The 20,418-nt window shown below is 41.9% G+C and overlaps 1 protein-coding gene across 1 annotated transcript in view; it reads left to right on the top strand.

The window, feature by feature from the left end:
* Positions 1-20,100, top strand: part of LOC311515473 (neural-cadherin-like) — a 90,568-nt gene extending 70,468 nt beyond the window's left edge. The window contains exons 19-33 of the mRNA XM_084618558.1: positions 994-1,087; positions 2,503-2,687; positions 3,282-3,514; positions 4,673-4,950; positions 6,507-6,721; positions 7,130-7,257; positions 8,247-8,374; positions 8,511-8,634; positions 8,727-8,907; positions 11,345-11,511; positions 11,832-12,096; positions 12,935-13,115; positions 14,024-14,277; positions 16,755-16,909; positions 18,056-20,100. Coding sequence (XP_084474684.1) covers positions 994-1,087; positions 2,503-2,687; positions 3,282-3,514; positions 4,673-4,950; positions 6,507-6,721; positions 7,130-7,257; positions 8,247-8,374; positions 8,511-8,634; positions 8,727-8,907; positions 11,345-11,511; positions 11,832-12,096; positions 12,935-13,115; positions 14,024-14,277; positions 16,755-16,909; positions 18,056-18,457 — 2,990 coding nt within the window. The 3' untranslated portion in view covers positions 18,458-20,100. The remainder of the gene's footprint in view (positions 1-993; positions 1,088-2,502; positions 2,688-3,281; positions 3,515-4,672; positions 4,951-6,506; positions 6,722-7,129; positions 7,258-8,246; positions 8,375-8,510; positions 8,635-8,726; positions 8,908-11,344; positions 11,512-11,831; positions 12,097-12,934; positions 13,116-14,023; positions 14,278-16,754; positions 16,910-18,055) is intronic.
* The last annotated feature ends 318 nt before the right edge of the window (positions 20,101-20,418 follow it).

Below are 20,418 nucleotides of genomic sequence, written 5' to 3'. Positions count from 1 at the left end.
ATTTGTCTTAAGTCTATTTAAATAAAAAAGACGTACATACATTGAGGTTGTGACACATGATAAAGTAAGGAAGGCTTTACATTTCATGTTGCCTCTTGTGTTCAGGTACTCCAGGGGTTTAACATCAGTATATAATGTTATGTCCTATATAATGGCTATTGCAAAATATATTTATCAAATAACTACTGTTACAGTTACAGGGCTAGCTGCATCTCTGGCTCCTTTCTCGTTTCTCTGAGTGCACCACCTCAGGTGTTGGGCTCTGGGTCTTTACCTAACTCAGGGCTCAGTTTTACAGTGCTCCCACTCTTAGACTGGGGTACAGTACCCTGTGTATCCACCATTCTTATCCCCCAAGCCAAACTGAGTTTAGACACCTGCGGTTCTTCTCTTTGGGAGCCTGTGACAGTGGTCTTCAGTGCTTGAAGAAGGCTGTTCTGTCAGAAGTATTAGCAGTTGTAACACTTTCAGAGAAAACAAGATATTTAAAACGTTCTACATTTCCTTCTGTTTTACCATCTCCTGATGGTGACCTAGGCAGGGCTAACTTCTTCACCAGGGTTCTGTCTCAATTAATGCCCCATTCTTAAGTATCCTTTTTAATCCAGCCAGAGTTCTTTTAAACTTCTGTGTTCACGGGCTTTTTCCTGTTCTGGTTCAAACCAATTCTGCAGGCTGGCTGGAGACAGGCAGAGTCATCAAAGCTAATAGTTCGGAAGTGGCTTATCCTGAGCCCTTCTTTTCTTTCCTGCCTGTTTTTCCGGACAGCCTGAGTTAAACCAATATCCCCATATAGAAAACACCCCAATAACTAGGCCAACATACAGTATTCATAAATCATTACAGAGCTGCCTTTAATTCCACCCCAAGTACTGACAGAGATTTTAGAGTTAAGGAGAGCCAGCAAAATTATAATCAGATGTTTGTTTATATACGTGTGTATAAATGTCAGATACTTTTTAGTTATGTCATTCATATGTTTAATTATGATAGGTATCTTACCCACAACTGTACTGGGCCAAGTTCACGCACCAGACAACGATGACTGGGATCACAAGACCTATCGATTTGAAGGAAAAGCATCAAGGTATTTTAAAAATTAAAATAATGACCTGACAAAATGGATGACAATATATTTTTTTTAAATAGAAAGAAAATATTTAAACTTTCTCTGAGAACTCACATGCCAGAGTGTATTGTGTGTACTCTAATTTGTGTGCACACAATCTCCAAACCCCTTTCCTACATAGGAAGCCACATTATACGCAGTCATATGAGCAGCTCCAGTGCTTTAGTTTATGCCATTGTTTTGGGGTTTCTAAGGGCCTTGCACCAATGGAGGAGAAGCGTAACCAGGGCCGGCTCTAGGCACCAGCAAAGCAAGCCCGTGCTTGGGGCGGCACAGTTCCAGGGGCGGCATTCCGGCCACCCCCTTTTTTTTTTTTTCCCCCCTTCCCAGCCTCGCTCAGTCAACCAATGAGCCCCTGCATGGGGCGGGGTGGCGGGCTCAGCGTGGGAGTCCCGGCCCGGGGGCAGTCCCTGCCCTGGCCCCCTGCCGCCGGGGGAACAGGGAAATGCAGCTCCTCCCCCCCCCGCCCACCCCTGCCTCATATGTCACAAATGGTGGAGGAGCCGGAGCCGAGTGGAGCAGAGCCCGGGATCGGGGCAGGACCCATGGCCAGTAATAGACCCGCTGCCCCGGACGGCTGGGCAGGTGCCCCTGGTCCGCCCCCCAGGCCACTCTGTCAGTTACCGTCCCCTCTGCGGGGGTGGGGCTGGGTTTGAGATCAGGCTGGGGGCCCACAGGCGGGATGTACAGCCCCGAGCACCTCACTCCAAACACTGCTATAGCATTACACATTCTTTTAACGTTACCAGTATCAGTGGCTTCTAGTGAGCACAGTTTCTCAAAACTGAAATTACTAAAAAATTATTTGAGGTCCATCATGTCTCAAAATCGTTTGTCAGGACTCGCATTAATTTCAATTGAAAGTACCATTGCAAAAAATTTAGATTAAAAACCAGTTCAGTTCATATAAATTCTTTTAATTTATGAGAAACTGGGTGCACCGGAAGACGCTTACGTTTTTCATTACAATGTATAGTTGAACCCAAATTGTTTGTAATTGTGATTTTATTAAAATTAAATGAGTACACTAGTAGGAAATTGTTTTATTTCACTAACTACACATTCTCTATTTTCATTTAAAAAAAATTAAATTGTCAAAAACAAAACAAAAATTGCAAAGTGCAAACATGTAAAAGCCTAAAAAAAGGGGTGGGGGGATTTTTTTTGCTTGGGGCTGCAAAAAACCTATAGCCGGCCCTGAGTGTAACATAGTTCTGCTCCACCCTGGTTCCTCGCTCTTCTTTCACCAGAGGTGAGGGGATAGATCTATTATGTCTGTCAGCTTTACACCAGGGGAATTCTCCACAAAATCTGGTCTTGCTGTGAATAGAACTTATCCTTTGCCTTTTCTTTTCAAATAATTTCTGTTGCAGGTACTTTATCCTCAATGATAACTCAGGTTTTCTGACTATTAAAGAAGGTACCCCAACAGGAACTTACAATGTAAGAGTGAAAGTTACTGATGGTATCTGGCCAGATGTGATCTCGACAGTAAAGGTGGTTGTGAAGGAAATCAAAGATGATGCCATCCGTAATGCTGGGTCTATACGAATAAATGGTAAAATAATGTATTTTTGTGTCTGCAGTATTTCAGCTGCCCCCTTTATGTTAGTGCTGGGTAACTTTGACCTCTTATTAGTCTGCTTAATTATTAGATATCTGTGTTGAATATGCTTAATATTCCTCTAAGTAGAGATCTGAAAAATGTACACACGTATTCTGCTCTGTTTTCTTTTTCCTCTGATACATAGAGGGGGGTCAGAAGACACTGCAATAAATGTTGCATTCTAGGGTAAAACAAAGATGAGTTCCACACTGACAGTGCAACCACGTATTTCTATTGCAAATAGAATTTGTTTGAATAACTCTAGTAAAAAAAAAAAAATCTTTCTAAAGATATTCCTGATTTAAAGAGAATTAAAATAAACGTAATGACTGAATAAATAAGCCCCCACAGTGCAAACCATTGAGCAGAAACCAGTATGAAAAATTTCAGAGCACAAAGGTGAAAAGTCTCTCAGTGCCAAGAGAATGGAGTCAGATGTGCAAACTTAACTATTTTGGTCTCTGCTGCTCCCATTATAATTGAACGTCATATGATTGTCCTCAATCTCAAAGTTGAGTGTGTTGTTTTTTAAATTGTTTGTTACAGATATCACTGCAGAGGATTTTATATCTCAGTCTTCTGAGAGAGAAAGTAAATACAACCAAATGAAGAAACTACTTTCAGAAATCATACCAGCTCAACTTGAAAATATCCACATTTTCAGTGTCTTGAATAACCCAGGTCAAACCCGAGGCGTTGATGTTTGGTTTACAGTTTCTGGACCACCATATTATAAAGCAGAAAAACTTAACGGCAATGTGGCAGTGTCTAAAGCACGGGTATGTGGCTTTCAACTCATTGAGTTAATTAAAATCTTGCATCTATAATCTAGTGAAAATGTTTGCACAGAATCATTGATTTTTTTTTTTTTGAGAGAGAAAGATTGTGTGTTGCAATATTTGAGCAAAAAATTTCTTTATTAGTTTGGCCAAAAGTTTCAGATATAGATGCTTAAAGTTCAGACCCATAATCCATATTTAGGCATCCAAATAGCATGACCTAATTTTCAGAGTTGCAGACTTTGATGAGAGCTGAGGGTGTTCAGCACATCTGAATGTCAAACCACTCCTTTACTTGCATAACTTTAGGCACCCAAATTTGAATATTTTGCCCTTGGAATACTGTACTTCCTTTAGGAGTATGTGTCTCAGAACACGTATCTTCTACAGAGACTATGAAATCCTCCATAAGTGATGCATATGGTTGGTTTTTTATGCACACAGTTCTTGGTGTTCTGCTTTATTTCCTCGGCCCATGTATTGAAATGTTCCGTAACTAGAATGCACAAAATTACTCAGTCAAAAGATCCATCTTTCTACAATAAGAAAGCAGAGTGGTAAAATAACCTTTTCCCTTCAGAGAAAAATGTGAGCTGAAAATTAAACACACCAAATCACTCCTTCAAATAAAATCTTATAAGCAGCTAAGTGACTTGATACGTTGGGAGGATGCGCTTTGGCAATGCAACATGGACTGGAACCTCTATTTACTGTTGTTGCCCTTTACAACTACTTCATCTCAGTCTGATTTTAGAGAGCAAGTGTCCAGGGTGCAAAGAGAGAGAGAGAATTTGGGATCTTTTGTTATCAGAGCTGAATAAAATTACTCGGCTCAAAAAATTAAAAAAAAAAAAGTGAAATTCTTCACAAATTATTTAATAAATTCTCAATCAGTTCAAGTTAAAGCAGTCCCAGTAAGGAAGCAGGGGACTGAATGGCTACTACAATGAAGCTACCCTTTCATGGCTAGTGGTGGGGTCTGTAGGCAGGTTAATGGCGCACCGGCAGGCACACTCACGCTGCTACTGCTCAGGCTCCACCTGTTCCGTGGATAAATAAGACTTTGGTTTCCCACAGCTGTGATTCTCATACTGTCTTCAGCATTAAGCTTCTTCCCACGGGAAAAGGCAGATTAATAAAACTAACTTTCTTTTCCAGCTGGAAATCATCTTGGATATAAGGATCACCCAGATTGGCATAGATGAGTGTGTGAGTGCAAACTGCACTCATAGCACTGGATGTGTCAGCAGGGACAATTATAGTCCTGTCCCCACAATAATTACTGCTGGAAGTGTCTCACTGGCATCTGTGATGGTCCTGAATAGTGCCCAGTGCACCTGTGCAGCTAGAGAAAGCCAGCATCTCTTCTGCTCCTCATACCGGACAAACCCATGTCTCAACGGTGGCACGTGTATAGATACTGACTTGGGCTACAGGTTAGTAAAACTTTTCATGCTGCTCAGAACTTCTTCTAACTCAAAATGGGTGAGAAAGGGGCTCAGAGGAGCAAATTAACATTCATCACTTCTCAAAAGGCAGATCTGGCTGGATATAATTGATTTTGTTCTTGCGAACAGATTTCTCACCTTGCTGATGGCTACTTAGGATCATCATCATCCTCAAAAGGCAGAAAGCATGCAAGTTGCACTGGCCTCCCTTAACTTGAAGGTCTGAGAAGCTCATGTTTGTGCAATCTAGATGCATTTTATTAGTCAGTCACTTCAACCAGTACCACAGCATGTCACTTACAGACTCTCCCACAGGCACAAACTCCTCGCTTTCCATGTTATTTTCTTTTAATTACTAAACTTTAATACCCAGCATATTGTCAAACATGGAAGTGAGGAAACAGTAATACACACGCATACCTTGATCCCAAAGTGTGTGTGCAGATTTATATCACCCCTCACTTACATTTAGCTATCTCTGTGGTGGAAAGGCAACAGCAGCTGCCCAATAGTTCTCTCTCCCTCTGCGTGACCATGCAAATCAAGGTATCTAACTGAACCTGCAGAGACCCTGTCCATGGTAAAGCCCACATCCAGTGCCAATATGCTGCTCAAATGTATTAAACATAGAACAATCTTGCTACAGAGGAACATAGTCTTTTCACAGCCTCCTGCCGTTATCATTCACTCATATCAGAGACTTGGACCATGGATAGATCCTTCCCCACCTCATTCCTTTGTTGTCATTTGTAGGGGTTTGCCCTTTGCCCCACCTGTCTCTTCAGGTACTGTAGTGTATAGGAACTGAATAGTACAACAGATGCCCAATCTTCCTCTCTTCCATTATACTACTTTCCCATTAACAACCCTTCCACTATCTGTATTCCTACTATTCCTATTGAAATCTCTTGAGCCTCCATGGAAAAAAAAGCTCTTCACATCTGTTTTTGTAATATAAATAAAGCAGATATAATTAAATATTTCAAAACAGTGAACCTGCCATCACCCTAGTGGCTTGTAAGTTGTATCCCTTTCCCTGCTTCATTCATCTGTTTTGCCTGTTTAGATTGTAAGCTTTTGAGAGAAGGGATTCTCATCCTGTGTGTATAGCATCCAGCAGATTTGAGGTACTACACTAATATATACACAATAATCCACAAATCCGATAACTAGCAAGATATCCTCTCTCTCTCCCTCTGAGTGATATTAGAGTTAATAACAGGAGGGTATAGTGAGGTCTTGTATATTACGATGGTTTAACTATTTTTTCACAAAAAATCCTTTATGTACATAACATGAAGTATTACTTAAAGCTAAACTGTGCTTGTAAAAATAAATGAACTAAGCACAGTTTGATGCATAAGCTTTGATTGTGATTATTCACTTGTTTTGTTCTCCACGTGGTGATCTGCAGTGTCTCCCCCACTCATTAATGTGAGTTAGCATGGTTTGTGCTGTATATTAAGGATCATTTCCTTAAGGGTTATATTCTGAGTTTTCAGCATGGAGAAAAAACAAATTAAAGTTTTTCTTTACTCTTATAGCTGTAAATGCCCTGCAACTTTTGATGGGCCTGAGTGCCAGCAAACAAAACGTACCTTCAGAGGGCATGGTTATGCCTGGTTCCCTCCCATCAAGCCTTGCTTTGAGAGCCGTATCTCATTGGAATTCATTACTGACGTGGCTGATGGCCTTCTGTTGTACAATGGACCACTAGCACATGTTCATCCTGGAGAAGTGGAAGACTTCATTGCTTTAGGTTAAAATCTTTAACAGGTTCACTTTCTGCATGAGTGCATGCATGCATGTACAACTTAGGTTTTTATTTACTGTCTTGTACTTTCTTTGTCTCTTAAAAAAGAGAAAAAAGCATTAAAAAATTTTCTTGGCAAACGAAGAGCATTCAAAACAACTTACCAGCACTTCAGGTTCATTCTATGTACTGTTATTCCTTGCCCTGCAGGCTAAGTGGTTTTAATGCTAGTGAAAAAATGCAGTTTAGAAAGACTCATGATATCTGGGACAGCACCAATCTGCATCTCATTCCCAGACTAAAAAACTCCTTAAACTGAAACTGAATTGGTAGTTTTTAGTTCATGTGGATTTTAATACTTGTGGTTGACTTTTGGACAGGAGAAGGCTTCTTCAATAACTGTTTCTTTTCCAGAGCTTTCTGACAGTGTCCCATCCCTGACTCTGAGTCATGGCTCTGGGGTACTCTTCCTGCAGTTGTCTCAGAAAGTTAATGTTGCAGATCGCCACTGGCATAATATAAAAATCATAAGTGATGGAAAGGCAAGTATAAAAACAATCCTTTAAAGCCTTTGGTTCATCTGGATATCATTTCAAGATAAGATTCCTGCTTTTAGAATAATGTCCCCTACCCCACCCCCAATGGCCATGGCATCAGCTTCAGCAGGCATTCCAGACTTTCAGCTTTGTCTCCCATCCTTTTTTTCAGGGAGGCAGCATTGTCTAGTGATTATACCACAGGGCTGGGGTAATCACATTAGTCATATTCCATTCCTGACTTGCTGGAGTGACCTGGGGCAAATTCCTTCATTGCTCTGGGCTGGACTCTGATCCACCAATTTCAATTATGCCACTTACACAGAGTAAAGTGAAGCTAAAGAGGCTGGAGATTGCACAGAAGAAATTCTTCAATACTATGGTAATCTCTGCTGTTCTGAAGCTGGTGGAGGTGACTCCACCGCCATCTGTGCTGGAACCTGAGAGAGGAGAGGGAGGGACCAATGACCAGTTGGCTGAAACTCCTGGAGTCTTGATCAGCCTCTGCTTTTTACTGTACCCACAGCTCTGTTTGGGCACAGGGGAGAATCAAAACTTCTGTGTCTGGTTCTTCATCTATAGCAGGGGTTCTCAAACTGGGGGTCAGGACCCCTCAGGGGGTCACGAGGTTATTACATGTGGGGGTCGCGAGCTGTCAGCTTCCACCCCAAACCCCGCTTTGCCTCCAGCATTTATAATGGTGTTAAATATATTTTAAAGTGTTTTTAAATTATAGGGGGGGCGTTGCACTCAGAGGCTTGCGATGTGAAAGGGGTCATCAGTACAAAAGTTTGAGAACCACTGATCCATAGAATAGGAATGCTAATGTATAATTACCCACCTCTGAGCTTTGCAGGTAAAAACTCATTATTATGTTAATACATTTTTCCTGAATTTTAACTTGTAGTTAATGGCACTGGCCTGTTGTGTAGGTGGTGAAAAATCTGAAATTAAAAAACAATTTGATCTTTAATGTAACGCATTTTCCACTCTAGAAAGTGCAGCTGATCCTTGACCACTGCGTAAACGTTTCAGTTAAAGATGACGATGGCATCCTTAAGGAAATCTCCCAGATGGATCCGTCTGCCTGTGAAATTTCAGAAGAGACTCCAGGAAATGAGAGGTAAAAACAAAACAGATGACACAACCACAAAAGAACCAAGAAAGAAAAGGAAAAACACCAAGTTACTGTTAATCTAGGTTGACTGCTACTAATTCTTTCCTTTTTTTCCGCTCCTCCCCACTGCAAATGCTGGCAGGTTCCTCAATGTTCACCAACCCTTACAGCTGGGTGGAGTTAAGAAGGCCTTGCCATACCGTAATTCACAAAAGCACTTCAAAGGGTTTGTTGGCTGTATACGGAATGTCATCATTGACAGCAAGGTAAAAGTGTCAGGAAATAGTTCTTTGGGGCAATATTTTTAACTGCAGCTGCCTAAGGTGGTGTTTTTCCCTCCCCCTCCCCTTCTTTCTAGGTCTATGATTTGGAGCACCCTGCAGAGTCCTTAAACACTGAGCCAGGCTGTACTATGACTGATGAAATGTGTCTCAGAGCTGGGGCCCTCTCCTGTGGTATTCATGGCAAGTGCATTGGTGAATGGGGCTCTTTTAATTGTGGCTGTTACCCTGGATATGCTGGATCAAAATGTGACAAAGGTACAGTTAGTCTTGGAGAGAAATGAAGCATGGGAATCTTTGGGAATAGGCAGTAGATATACCATGGTACAGAATTTGTTTAATTTGATAGCAGTCGGTTGGAGCCAGTAGCTAAGTAATGCAATGCCTTGCTCTGTGAAAGGTTTGGACTTGCAGATACTGAAGTACTTATGTACACTTGTTGCACAAAGGAAGTGTCACAATGAGAGTCTTAGCAGGACTTCATTTACCTCTTTTGTGGTTTCATTCTGTGAGCAACATCTGACTGGGAATGAGAGATGGGAGGATTTGCAGGGTTTTTTTGTGGCTCATGCCCCCATTTCTTTCAAGCTTGGTTCTGATTCTTGTTCTAAAACGAAGTTCAGCTAATACTGCACCTTTCAGCATCCTTGGTGGCTATAGGCGAGAGGAAGGATGACACAGGAGTTAAATCACTATCTTGGAGACGCAGGTTCAATCTGCCTGTGCTGCCGCACTTCCCATGTGATCTGGGGAAAGTCCAAGTTAGTTACCAAGAATGGAATCTAGGTGAACAATCACTTGAAGAAAGAATGGTCACTGCTCTCCAGTAACTGGTTCTTCAGGATGTTGTCCACACAGGTGCCATGACCCACACTCCCACTGGGTGCTAATCAGAGCTCTCTTCTTATGGGGTTCTCACTGTAAAGGAACTGAGCGTGGGTTTCAGCCACTGTCCCCTGTGCACTCAGCTGTGGCAAGGGACAAGATTGCTGGGGCCGCCAGTGCAGCCCCAACAAATAATGCTGTTCAAAAGAATCTGATCTCATGAGCTTGGGGAGCACACACTGAGTGGAATTGCTGTTGGCAGCATGTCTTGAAGAACCACAGCTACTGTAGGGTGAGTAATTGTGCTGTGCTCTCTCTACTAGGTCTATGTGAAGTATATTACGGGGATCGCACTCTTCATAGCTTGTGTAGGATGAGCTTATTGTACACACCAGGGGCTCCTTGCATCTCTCCATTTCCCGCCCCACCCCCCAAGCTCTCCGTGTGCCACCCTCCCATCCCCCTCTAGTTCAGGGATTCCCTTCAATCCCCCCAATCTCTTTCCTGCTAGATGTCTGCCTTCCTCCAATCTCCCCCTCTTCTTCTACCAGTTTCCCCCATTCTTCTCCCATATCAGAGACTCTGTGTGCACCCCCATTTCCATTCCCCCTCAGACCTCCATGGCATCAGCACTGTGTGCCCCAGACCAGGATTCCCCATTTGCCCCAAAATGCCAGGGGCTGTATCTTCCCCCTTTATCCCCGTACCACAGTTCTCCAACCCTATCCCCCACTAGGGGTTCTCTGTATTTCCCAATCCTCACTCCACCTATTCCAGCATTCCCCATTCATACAGCAAACATAGTACCTATCTTTAAAATGGGAAACAAAGAGGACCTGGGGAATTTTCGACCAGTCTAACTTCGATACCTGGAAAGATACTGGAACAAATTATTAAACAATCCATTTGTAAGCATCTAGAGGATAATAAAGTGATAGATAATAGCCAATATGAATTTGTTAAGAACAAATTTTGACACATCAAGTGAATTCCCTTCTTTGGCGGGGTTACTGGCCTAGTAGATGAGGGGAAGGAGTAGAAGTGATATATCTTTTCAATAAGGCTTTTGACACAGTCGCACTTTGACATTTTCATAGACCATATTTCCCTAGTTTGTCTAGCAGCTCACAAGTGCAGCCACATTGATTCACAGACATTCCTTCACAGATGTGCAGAACACAAACCGCAATAATCCATTATCACAAAGCTACCCAAGAATATAATAGAAAGTAGCCATTCTGATACAATATACCTTTTAGGGGAACCTTCCATTGTTATGAGAACAGTGGCTGGCTAAAAGGTGCCAGATTAGTTATTAATAACCTTTTTAAGATGTAAATCCTGGCTGTATGTGACACCACCTCCCTATGCCTTGCCTTGCCGAGGTTCTGTGCTGTGATACACCCATATTTTAGGGATTCTACCATTGCCTTCCCTCTCACCCACTGCTTGGGTCTTCACTGTGACAAGTTTCGCAACATGAAATTCATCTCCCTGATGTCCACCCTTATCTCTTTCCTTGCTTTAAAACAAAATAAAAACCCCACTGACGTTTTTAAGTTTCAAAATTGTTTTTTAGATCACTTTTGGCTTTTTGTGTGCTATAATGCCCTCTCCAGTTCCTGTATTCCCATACTTGCTATTTTTATCTGCTCTAACTTTTGAGAGAGTGGCTTAGAGTCTGTGTAGCTGTGTAGCTTTGTGTTCCACAACACCCGAAGCACCTTGGCCAGAGTTTCTTTTGAACTAAAATCCTTATCTTGAGGGTTAGTTTATCTCTTCAGAGCTCTGTGTGTGTACAAAAGGTAAGGTCTGTGTGAGTGCCAAATATTAAGATGTTACATTTATATTTTCCATGTGTTATGTTTAGTTCTCCTGGAGTGGGCATTTGGAAGGGACAGTTGGATTCATTATGAACTGAAAAGATTTCTTAGTGCCCACATTACCCAGGTCCAGCTCATGGTACGCACCCGTGTTTCCTTCAGCACTCTTGTCAGCATGGCATCAGCAGACGGGAGTGAATACATCAGATTGGAGGTAAACAATCCAAATGCTGTTCTGTCAGTGGTGTTCACTTGTGCCACTGCACTCTGATCAAAAAGAAGCTTCTTCTGAATATTTAAAGGTGCCTGTTCCTCAAAAGAAGAAAGGCAGGGCTTGATGCTTTGAGTAACGATTCTCATGCATGGAAGTTCTGTCTTTCCTTAGAAATAAATGTAGCTAGCGCAGTGCTGCTTGGCCATGCAGGGAACACTTCCCACTGACTAGAATTTGTGGCTTATATTCCGATGTTTGGACATGTATTCCTGGTATAAGTGTGAACGTTATTAAAGGTCTCTTCCCCTGTGTTCCCGTAGGTGGTTGATGGACATTTTGGTGTTAATTTCAATTTGGGGGACAAAGAGCAGCATCTGAAACTGAGCACATTACGCATAGACAACGGCCAGTGGGTTCTGCTGACTCTGGAGCGCTATTACAATGAGTTTACCTTGCGTGTTAATAATGGCGGAGGGGATCATGAAGTGACCTCCTTTGTGGGTGCAAACAGATGGTTCGAAATGGACTTGGCAAGCATTGTGCTAGGAAACCGCTTTCCTAACCACTCAGAGAGTGATTTCCAAGGTAGGTGACACATGAACCATGGAAATGACATGTTCAGGAATAATGAGACTCCAGGCCCCGCATAGACATATCCATCGAAGGCTGGAGTGTCCCTGGAATGCAGGATCTGGCTTGTGGCTGGAAGTTCAGAGCTAATGCCTTGCCCTCCGTTCACCAAATCATGCCCTAGTACTGATGTAAATCGGATTTTTGATATTTTGCATGGTAGACATTGGCAGAGTAAAGCAAGAATTAGTGGCGTTCGAATCCCAGCTCTCTGGGCCTGGAGGGAGGAGAACAACACTGAGATTGTCCCAACCTTTTCCCCCCCATGCCTGAGGGGAGGGGAGGATCCATATTAGATTATTTACTGCAGGGTGTGAGGTGGGAGGTTCTGCACAGAACTTCACTACCCTGCCCCCATGGCTGGGCTGGATGGAGATGCAGCTCTGTCTGTCAAGTTTTGTGCAAAATAGAAAGCAGTCACTTGCATCTGGGTTCCTCTCATACTCCCTATTCAGCCTGCAGCAGGGTGTGGGGGGGGAGCCCCAGTCAAACCACCTATTTCACAGCTTCAACTCTGTTGAGCTCTGCTGAAGGAGTGCTATAATGCTGTGCAGGGCCAGCCAGCAAGAACCCAGGCACGCATGTCAGAAGGCATCTTGACCACTAGTAAAATAGTGTTTGCGTTACTTAACTCTTATCCTGCGATCAGACTATTTTGCATGCAAACAGTGATCGTTTTGATAATGAAACAAGTCCTCAAAGATGTTTAAAGAACTTTACAATGCAGTGTGCTTTGAGAGGATTTGTGAGGAATACTGTATGTTTCTGTCTTTGTGCTTTTCTGCTCATGTAGGTTGCATGTGTGATGTCCGGCTGAACGGTCAGCCTCTTCTTGGGGATGGCAAAAGCACAGAGTTCAGCTTCATTCTGAAGCAGCAAGGTGTCACCATTGGCTGTCATTCCAATGCTTGCCGCAATCAGCCCTGTCACAGTCCTTTCCATTGTGTAGACTTGTGGAGAAGGCATGAATGCAGGTACACTTAGCTTTTGTTTTTCCTGTGGGAGTGGGACATGATCATCTGCGACCCTCTCTCTTTCTACTTAAGTCCCTGCAGATTGCCGCTATCCAATCCACTTCTAAAGGGAAAGCTCCAGGGTTCTCTCCCATATACTTACCTGGGAACCGCATGGCAAGGAGTCTGGCATGCTTTCTGACTCCCCAGTTTTCCAGGAGGAGGATTTGTGTTCTTACAGGAGTTTTTACCCCTCCATTATCTTTCCAATTTCATGTTGGAAGATGAGGAATACAGGGGCACCAAGCCTGTTCCATGCTGCTGGTAGATTAAGTCCCCAAAGGGACCAGTCCCAGGATGGGGATGAGGATCATCCTCCCAAAATGTTCAAATAACCAGTCAAAGCCTGTGTGCAGCACTGCAACAAACTTGCTCATCCTCTTTCTCTGGATGTCAATGGGGGCTACCAGATTCTCCCTCTGGTTCCAAATGTGTGTGGAGGGAAAGAACCTTTCCTGCTTCTCCAGCTAGGGTTGGTCATGTTTTGAAGCAGACTGTTTCCCTCCTTTGGGGAAGAAGTACAGCTCTTTGAGGAATCTGGGGTATCTTTTGTGTATTTTCTTGTTCTCTGGGCATTGTGGCAATGCTACAGACAGGAGTTATGAAGCAAAGTAGGGGGACACCTGGAGTTTCTGTTTACATGGCAATACCTAGAACGTCCTTTCAGTTCACAGCTATTTCATAGTAGTGATATGGCGTGAGTGCTTCTTGGCTTTTATTTTCTTTAAAAGCTTTTATTATTGGTTTTAGAAATGTGTAAGTATCAAACTGGAATTACTGAACAATTTTCATTGCACAGCGTTTGCAAAGAAGCATGCTCTTCCTGTCAGCACCATCACCCAAAATAATCTGTTGGTTTCATCATTCAGGTGCCCAACTGGCAAAGTAGAAGTGACGGATAATCTCACAGGGCTTAAACGCTGCACCTCTACACCCTGTGGACTCTGGAACTGTAGGAATGGGGGTACCTGTGTAGCACATTCCCAAGACAAATTTGTCTGCCAGTGTCCTGATGGCTATAAAGGAAAGTGGTGTGAAATCAGCCAGGTGAAAGCAGGAAAACCAGTTGGACTCAGCTCTGGCTCCATCTTGGCAATCAGCATGTGCCTCCTTGTCTTTCTAGGTAGGAAAGCAAATACTTTTAATTTATTCTCACACTGTGTGTTACACCATTGAAACAAGGACACTGCCACTTATGAGAGAGAGCCTTTTACTTCTGGCTATGAGTCACCAGTTCAAATTCAGCTTAGGATAGTAACAGCTGAAAGTCATTATCACATAATTGCAGTTCACTGGCTTCAGGACTGGTTCAAGTAAAACTACATTCCCCCTCCATTCACTTCCACCCCCCTCTAAAGCTTCCCCAGGTGCACAAAGCTGGAAGGCCCAAGACTGCATGTGCACCTATTTTCACCTCCAAGCCTCAACTGCCCCAAATTCTCATGTTGTTGTGGTCACATTATTGGTATTCCAGCAGCATCTACCATGTGGTAGGCACTGTTCACATTCATAGGAAGGCACAGACCCTTCCCTAAAGAGCTTACAATGTAAGCAGTCAAGCAACATACAAGGGATGGGTCAGAAAGAGAAGCAATCAATATAAAAGTTGTATATATTTTATATATACTTTCAGTACAGATTAGTTGATCTTTGATTATATTATACATACATGGCTATATGGTCAACCTATCCAATATTAGCCAGGGCTTGGCGGGAAATGGTTTTCCTGTCCTATGAAAAATGTTGAAATTGAAAATATTTTCCTGTTCCACATTGAGGCAAAACTGAGGCCTTTTGACATTTGGGGGACAGGGGAGGAAGGAGACCCCCACCAAACCCAGAATAGCTAATAGCCCTCTGGTTAGGACACTGATTGGGGATGTGGGAAACCCAGGTTTCTTCCTGATCTGATTCAAAACTGCTACCGTTTTGACAAATTGGCATTTTCTGACCCCAAAAGAGAAGTCATTGGAAAAACTGACTAGCTCTAGTCCAGACTGTTGTCAAAGTGTATGCTCATTTACATTGCTGTCAATACATTGAAGTCAGTGGGGGTTGTTCAATATCTGGACCGGTGTGAATAAGCACAAAAATGTTTGGCTCCTTGTGTGCTTTTTGCAGGAGGAGTTAGGAAAATAGTGGGAGGCTCTCTTTTAAACAGGAAAAGGGGGAAGCTGTGGTCTGCCCCAGCCAGGATCGTGGGGTATGTCTACACTGTAATAACACACCTGCAGCTGGCCCATGTCAGCTGACTTGGGCTCACAGGGCTCCAGATGCAGGACTATAAAACTGCAGTGTAGATTTTCAGGCTCGGGCTGGAGCCTGGGCTCTGGGACCCTACCTCCTCAAAGGGTCGCAGAGCCCAGGCTTCAGCCCAAGCCTGAAGGTCTATAGCCCCGCAGCCTGAGCCCTGCAAGCCCAAGTCAGCTGACATGGGCCAGGTGTGGGTGTTTTTTATTGCAGTGTAGACACATCCTGGGAGAGGCATCCTATTGCAGGCTCAAACTGTTACCCAAAAACCCTGTCAGCACAAAGCAGCTGATGTGTTACTGGAGAATAAGTCTTGAAAATAACATTTGAATTATGCCTCCTACAACTGCAGCTGGGTCAGAAATGTCTGAGTAGATCCTGATTGACTTATTTGAAATGAGCTCAGATTTCATGTATGAAGTTCTGTTTAGGGCCACCTCACTTTTGGTCCTCCTTGTTTGCCGTTTCTGTCTCTTTCCCCCAACCCAACCCTAGTCTTTCATGTTGTATCTCATCACTCTCTGCTTCATTCCCTGGCACCCAGTGGTTAAAATCCTAAATTTGCTGGTGGCTTTGTGTGGCCACCACACTTCCACGCACTATTGTCACTTCCGCGTCACTCATTTTGAAAGGGACAAGGAGAGAGTTGCATTTTTTATTTTTCCTGATTGTATCCATGGCCAAAGGTTAAAGTTCTAGGATCTGGGCTCTTATCCAGTGCTGCACCCCTACAAGTACTTCCTTCAGATAACATGTCCCTTCTCCTTGTTTCTGGTTCGAGTTCAGGCATAAACTGATGCTCTAATGGCATTTCTTTTAAAGAGGATTCAGCGATAACCATGGTGTTTAGGACTATGAAAAGTGCTACAAAAACTAAATTTTATTATAATCTGATTGCTTAGCTTCTCTCTCCTAATAAAATTGTCAGCTCCCCATATTAACAATTAAAACAGTGTACATATCTCAGAAAAGTAATGACTCAAATGATTATATTACATTTGTTATCTTCATTAAAACAGTGTTTTACTTACTTTGGGTATCTTATTTACTCAGGATTGGTGAAAGGCCAGAGAATGGCCAAAATGCCTTCTATTTAAATGTCCTAATGGATTCCTGTAGGTAAGTAAAATACCCTTTTAATGAAGTTTATGATGTAACATATAGATGATTCATTACCTTCCTGGAGAGAGTACTTATGTTTAATTGGATACTGGGGTTTAAACAATGCATTTCTTACCTGGGAATGTGGATATTAAATACTAATTTTTCTTAGGTTGTTTTCAAATGTGATTACATTTCAAAGGAGGGTAGAGGCCACATAATAAACATATATGCATCTGTTTGTTCCAGCTCTGTTAGTCTCTTACACAGTGTGGAGTCAGTGGGGAAGATCAGGGTTTCGGAAAGGAGGAGTTTATCACATTCCTGAAGAGCATGAAAGCTGGGAGGATGTTAGAGAAAATGTCTTCAATTATAATGAGGAAGGAGGGGGAGAACATGACCAGGTATGGTACAGCATCTTGACAATATTTTAAACACACAGCAATCCAGACCCAAATGGCTCTCTCACTTTCCTGTCAAAGAAACAGTATATTCAGAAAATAAGAAAACGAAATTTCAAAAAATTGTGTGGAACTTTTCAAGAGGTATGCGCTACTAACTAAAGCACCCAGATGATCTTGCTCACATAACCCTCTTCTTCCCTGACCCCCCCCACCCCTATATTTTCTCTAATGACATGTCTTATCTTAGATCTAAATCTCCTGGAGGAAGGTTGTTGTGTATTAAAGCACCTTGCACTTAATGTAACAACTTGTGAAAAAGAAGGGAACATAAGGAAATTGTTTCTCTCACACAGATGAACACTACCCAATAACAGCAACAGCAAGGAATTTATGTAGGCAAAAGTATCATGGGAGTAATTACTTCACTCTTACTTTGGGACTTTTCAAAATCTGTTTGCTATGACTTCTCTATGATAGTGTCTGAGAAGAATTATAACAAGTGTGCTCAGCTTGCTTTTTTCTTCTCCTTTTGCTGGACCCTATCCAGGTTACTTCATGTTTTAAAAGAGGAAAAATATTTCTTTGGCTCAAATAGATCAGTTCATTCAGGTGTATAGATCAGTGGGGCATACAAGTTTCCCAAGCAGCCTCTGTAGGCTTCTTGTGAGGTCCTGAAATTACCTTAGGGCTTGTCTGCATGGGGAATTAGCAGGGAAGATAGTGAGAAATTACTATGGGAATAATTTAAAGCCTGGAATAGCTATTCCACACTAACTCCCTACGTGGACTCACTTATTGTACATCAGTGGTTCCCAAACTTGTTCCACTGCTTGTGCAGGGAAAGCCCCTGGCGGGCCATGCTGGTTTGTTTACCTGCCGCGTCCACAGATTTGGCCGCTCGTGGCTCCCAGTGGCCGCGGTTCGCTGCTCCAGGCCAATGGGAGCTGCAGGAAGCCGTGGGCTGAGGGACATTTTGTCTAATCTGAAGGTGTCATCCCTTTTCAGATCCTCTCTTTTCTTCAGTCTGTGAAAACTTCCCATACTCTGCTTCATTTGTGAGTTTAAAAAAGCCCATTGCTTGCTGTTTAGGGCATTTGCTTTGTGTTGTACGTCTCTTTAATGTTTGCATTAATTAATGTGTTTCAGACTGCTTATGATATAGATGAATTAAAGAAACCCCTGCAAAGCATCCCCCAGTTCTCCTCAGAAACCACTGCTCCACCCTTCAAGACACATCCTTGTCCAGAGAGAGACCCATTTACGAAACACTCACATCAAAGGGACTCAAATTCTGCAGTCACCAGTATTTCAGACTTCAAGGAATATGTGTCTCAAATAATATACGATGCAGACAATGATCTATGTAGTCTTCCAGCAGACACTATTCACTTTTACTGCTTAGAGGGGCAGTATTCTCTGGCAGGGAGCCTTAGTTCCTTAGACTCCTCCAGTGTTGATGAAGATCTAAACTATGATGACCTCCATGAGTGGGGATCAAAGTTTGACAAGCTTAAAGAACTCTATGCACTTTCAAATGAACACTTTTAAATGGAGAGGTGAGAACCCAACACATTGCTGTAATATGAACTACTTAGTGTTTTGTATAAGATGCTAAACTGTTTCTAACTGGTTAAATAAATAACTTATTTATTGAGTCAGGCATTTCTTATGAATCACTCACCTTTCCCTTAAGTGACTGAATACAGAATCTTTTTGTATGTACTGTATAGATATTTAAAGTTAGAAATTTAAAGGTTTTTTAATGTGTGAATTTTCTTGAATACTTTAAAATGTAGGACTTTCATAGCACAGGAATAGCTTTATGCAATACTTTATTTTGTGTAGGCCAAAGTGAATTATTACAAACATCCTGTATGCAAATACTTCAGTTATTTTCTTCTTGGTCTTAGTGTGATTCTGAACACTGGTGGGAAGATTTTTATAAAATTGCAAACATTTTAGACTGTAAAATCACAACTATAATTATAGATGTTAAATATAAAACATTTTTTAAAAATTGTTTTTGTTTTTCTTTTGTTCATAATTGTCCGCTTCTCTTATTTCCTTTCTCTCCCCCAGCACACACACTCTTATAAACATTGTCCAGACCTTTAATTTAAGGCCTTTGGGGATGGGATCAAACAAAGTAAACACTTGGGGATAGCAGAAAGAAGATCAGAACATCTTGCTGTATAGTATGTATACACTTCACTGGCTTGCAGAATAGAGTTATACATGTTACATAGTAACACGTCTTCCCTAAGTGCATGATCAACAAAGTTAGAAACAATGTACTAGGTCAGTTGTTTATTTTCCAACTTCCCCTTCCACACACACTCTCTAATTGCATGTGATAGCTAAAGTGAGCTGCTACCATAAGCCTCTGGAGAGAAGTGGTGATTTGAACACGGGATTGGTGTCAGGAACTCCTGAGTTTTAATCCTGGCTTTGACACTAGTTCCTGCGGCAGGGGGCAAGTCACATTAAGCGATTTCTCTCTCTAAACTGGGGACCATACCCACTTCATAGGGTTGATATGTGAGGATCAGCTAATGTATTAAATTATTTTATACTCCTTTTTAATGATTTCATTAATACCACAACACTATACATAAAGCCTGATTTTTAGTCTAGCCAATTCTATGTAAATGTGATGTGTAGCCATAAAATACTGCTTTAAAATTAGACCTTCCATCGCTGTGCCTGACGTTCATGCCTGATCTATGAGAAGTGGAGCTACAGCGAGAATACTCTGTTTAAAATAAGGGAGGTATTGAGAAATACAGTAATTGTTCTAATACAAATATTCTGAGACACACTTCACTGAAAAAAATCTGTCAACTGAATAAAAAATGTACTTAATTAGCACAATTAAATTCATATAAACCATATTTAAAATGTTGATATTTATCAGCTAGGTACTACGCAGTAGAGAAAACAGGATAGCAACTCAAACCATGACTCTTTCCTTTGTGAAGGACAGATATTGATTTGTTCATGCAAAGTCACTGATCATGGCAACCATACACTGTATTGTCATGTTTGGTATAATGAAAGTTCTTCCCTACTTACTAAAAGATAAATGTATTACCTTTTTGTAAGAAACTAGTAATTGTAATAGCTATTTTATACTCCTGGAACACACATGTATGTTGTGCTATAAATAAAAGCTACTGAACCTCAAAATGTCAGTAAGGTTATCTGCTTCTTGAGTCTTGTACTGAATACATTTAGTTACATTATACTGTAGATATTGAATATAAATTTCTATCACTCCTATCGCTCTTTTGTACTTGAAGTTCAGTAAAGATTGTCAAGCTTGTCATATTGGTGCATTACGTCTTCAACAAGGAAGAGATGAATTTCAGGTGTTCAGTGTACTACTGACCCCAGCGTGTTGGAGAGTAGTCTGCGTTATCTGTAATGCAACTAAAGTCTGGCAGTGTTTTTACTGGTTCTACACATACATGCATAGCTTAGGAAAGTTTATAGGTAGCTAGCAGTATATT

This window comes from Lepidochelys olivacea, assembly GCF_965140295.1.
Source record: "Lepidochelys olivacea isolate rLepOli2 genome assembly, chromosome: 2".
NCBI lineage: Eukaryota > Metazoa > Chordata > Testudines > Cheloniidae > Lepidochelys > Lepidochelys olivacea.
Note: the sequence above shows the minus strand (reverse complement) of the source record. Positions and strands in the feature narration are given on the sequence as shown.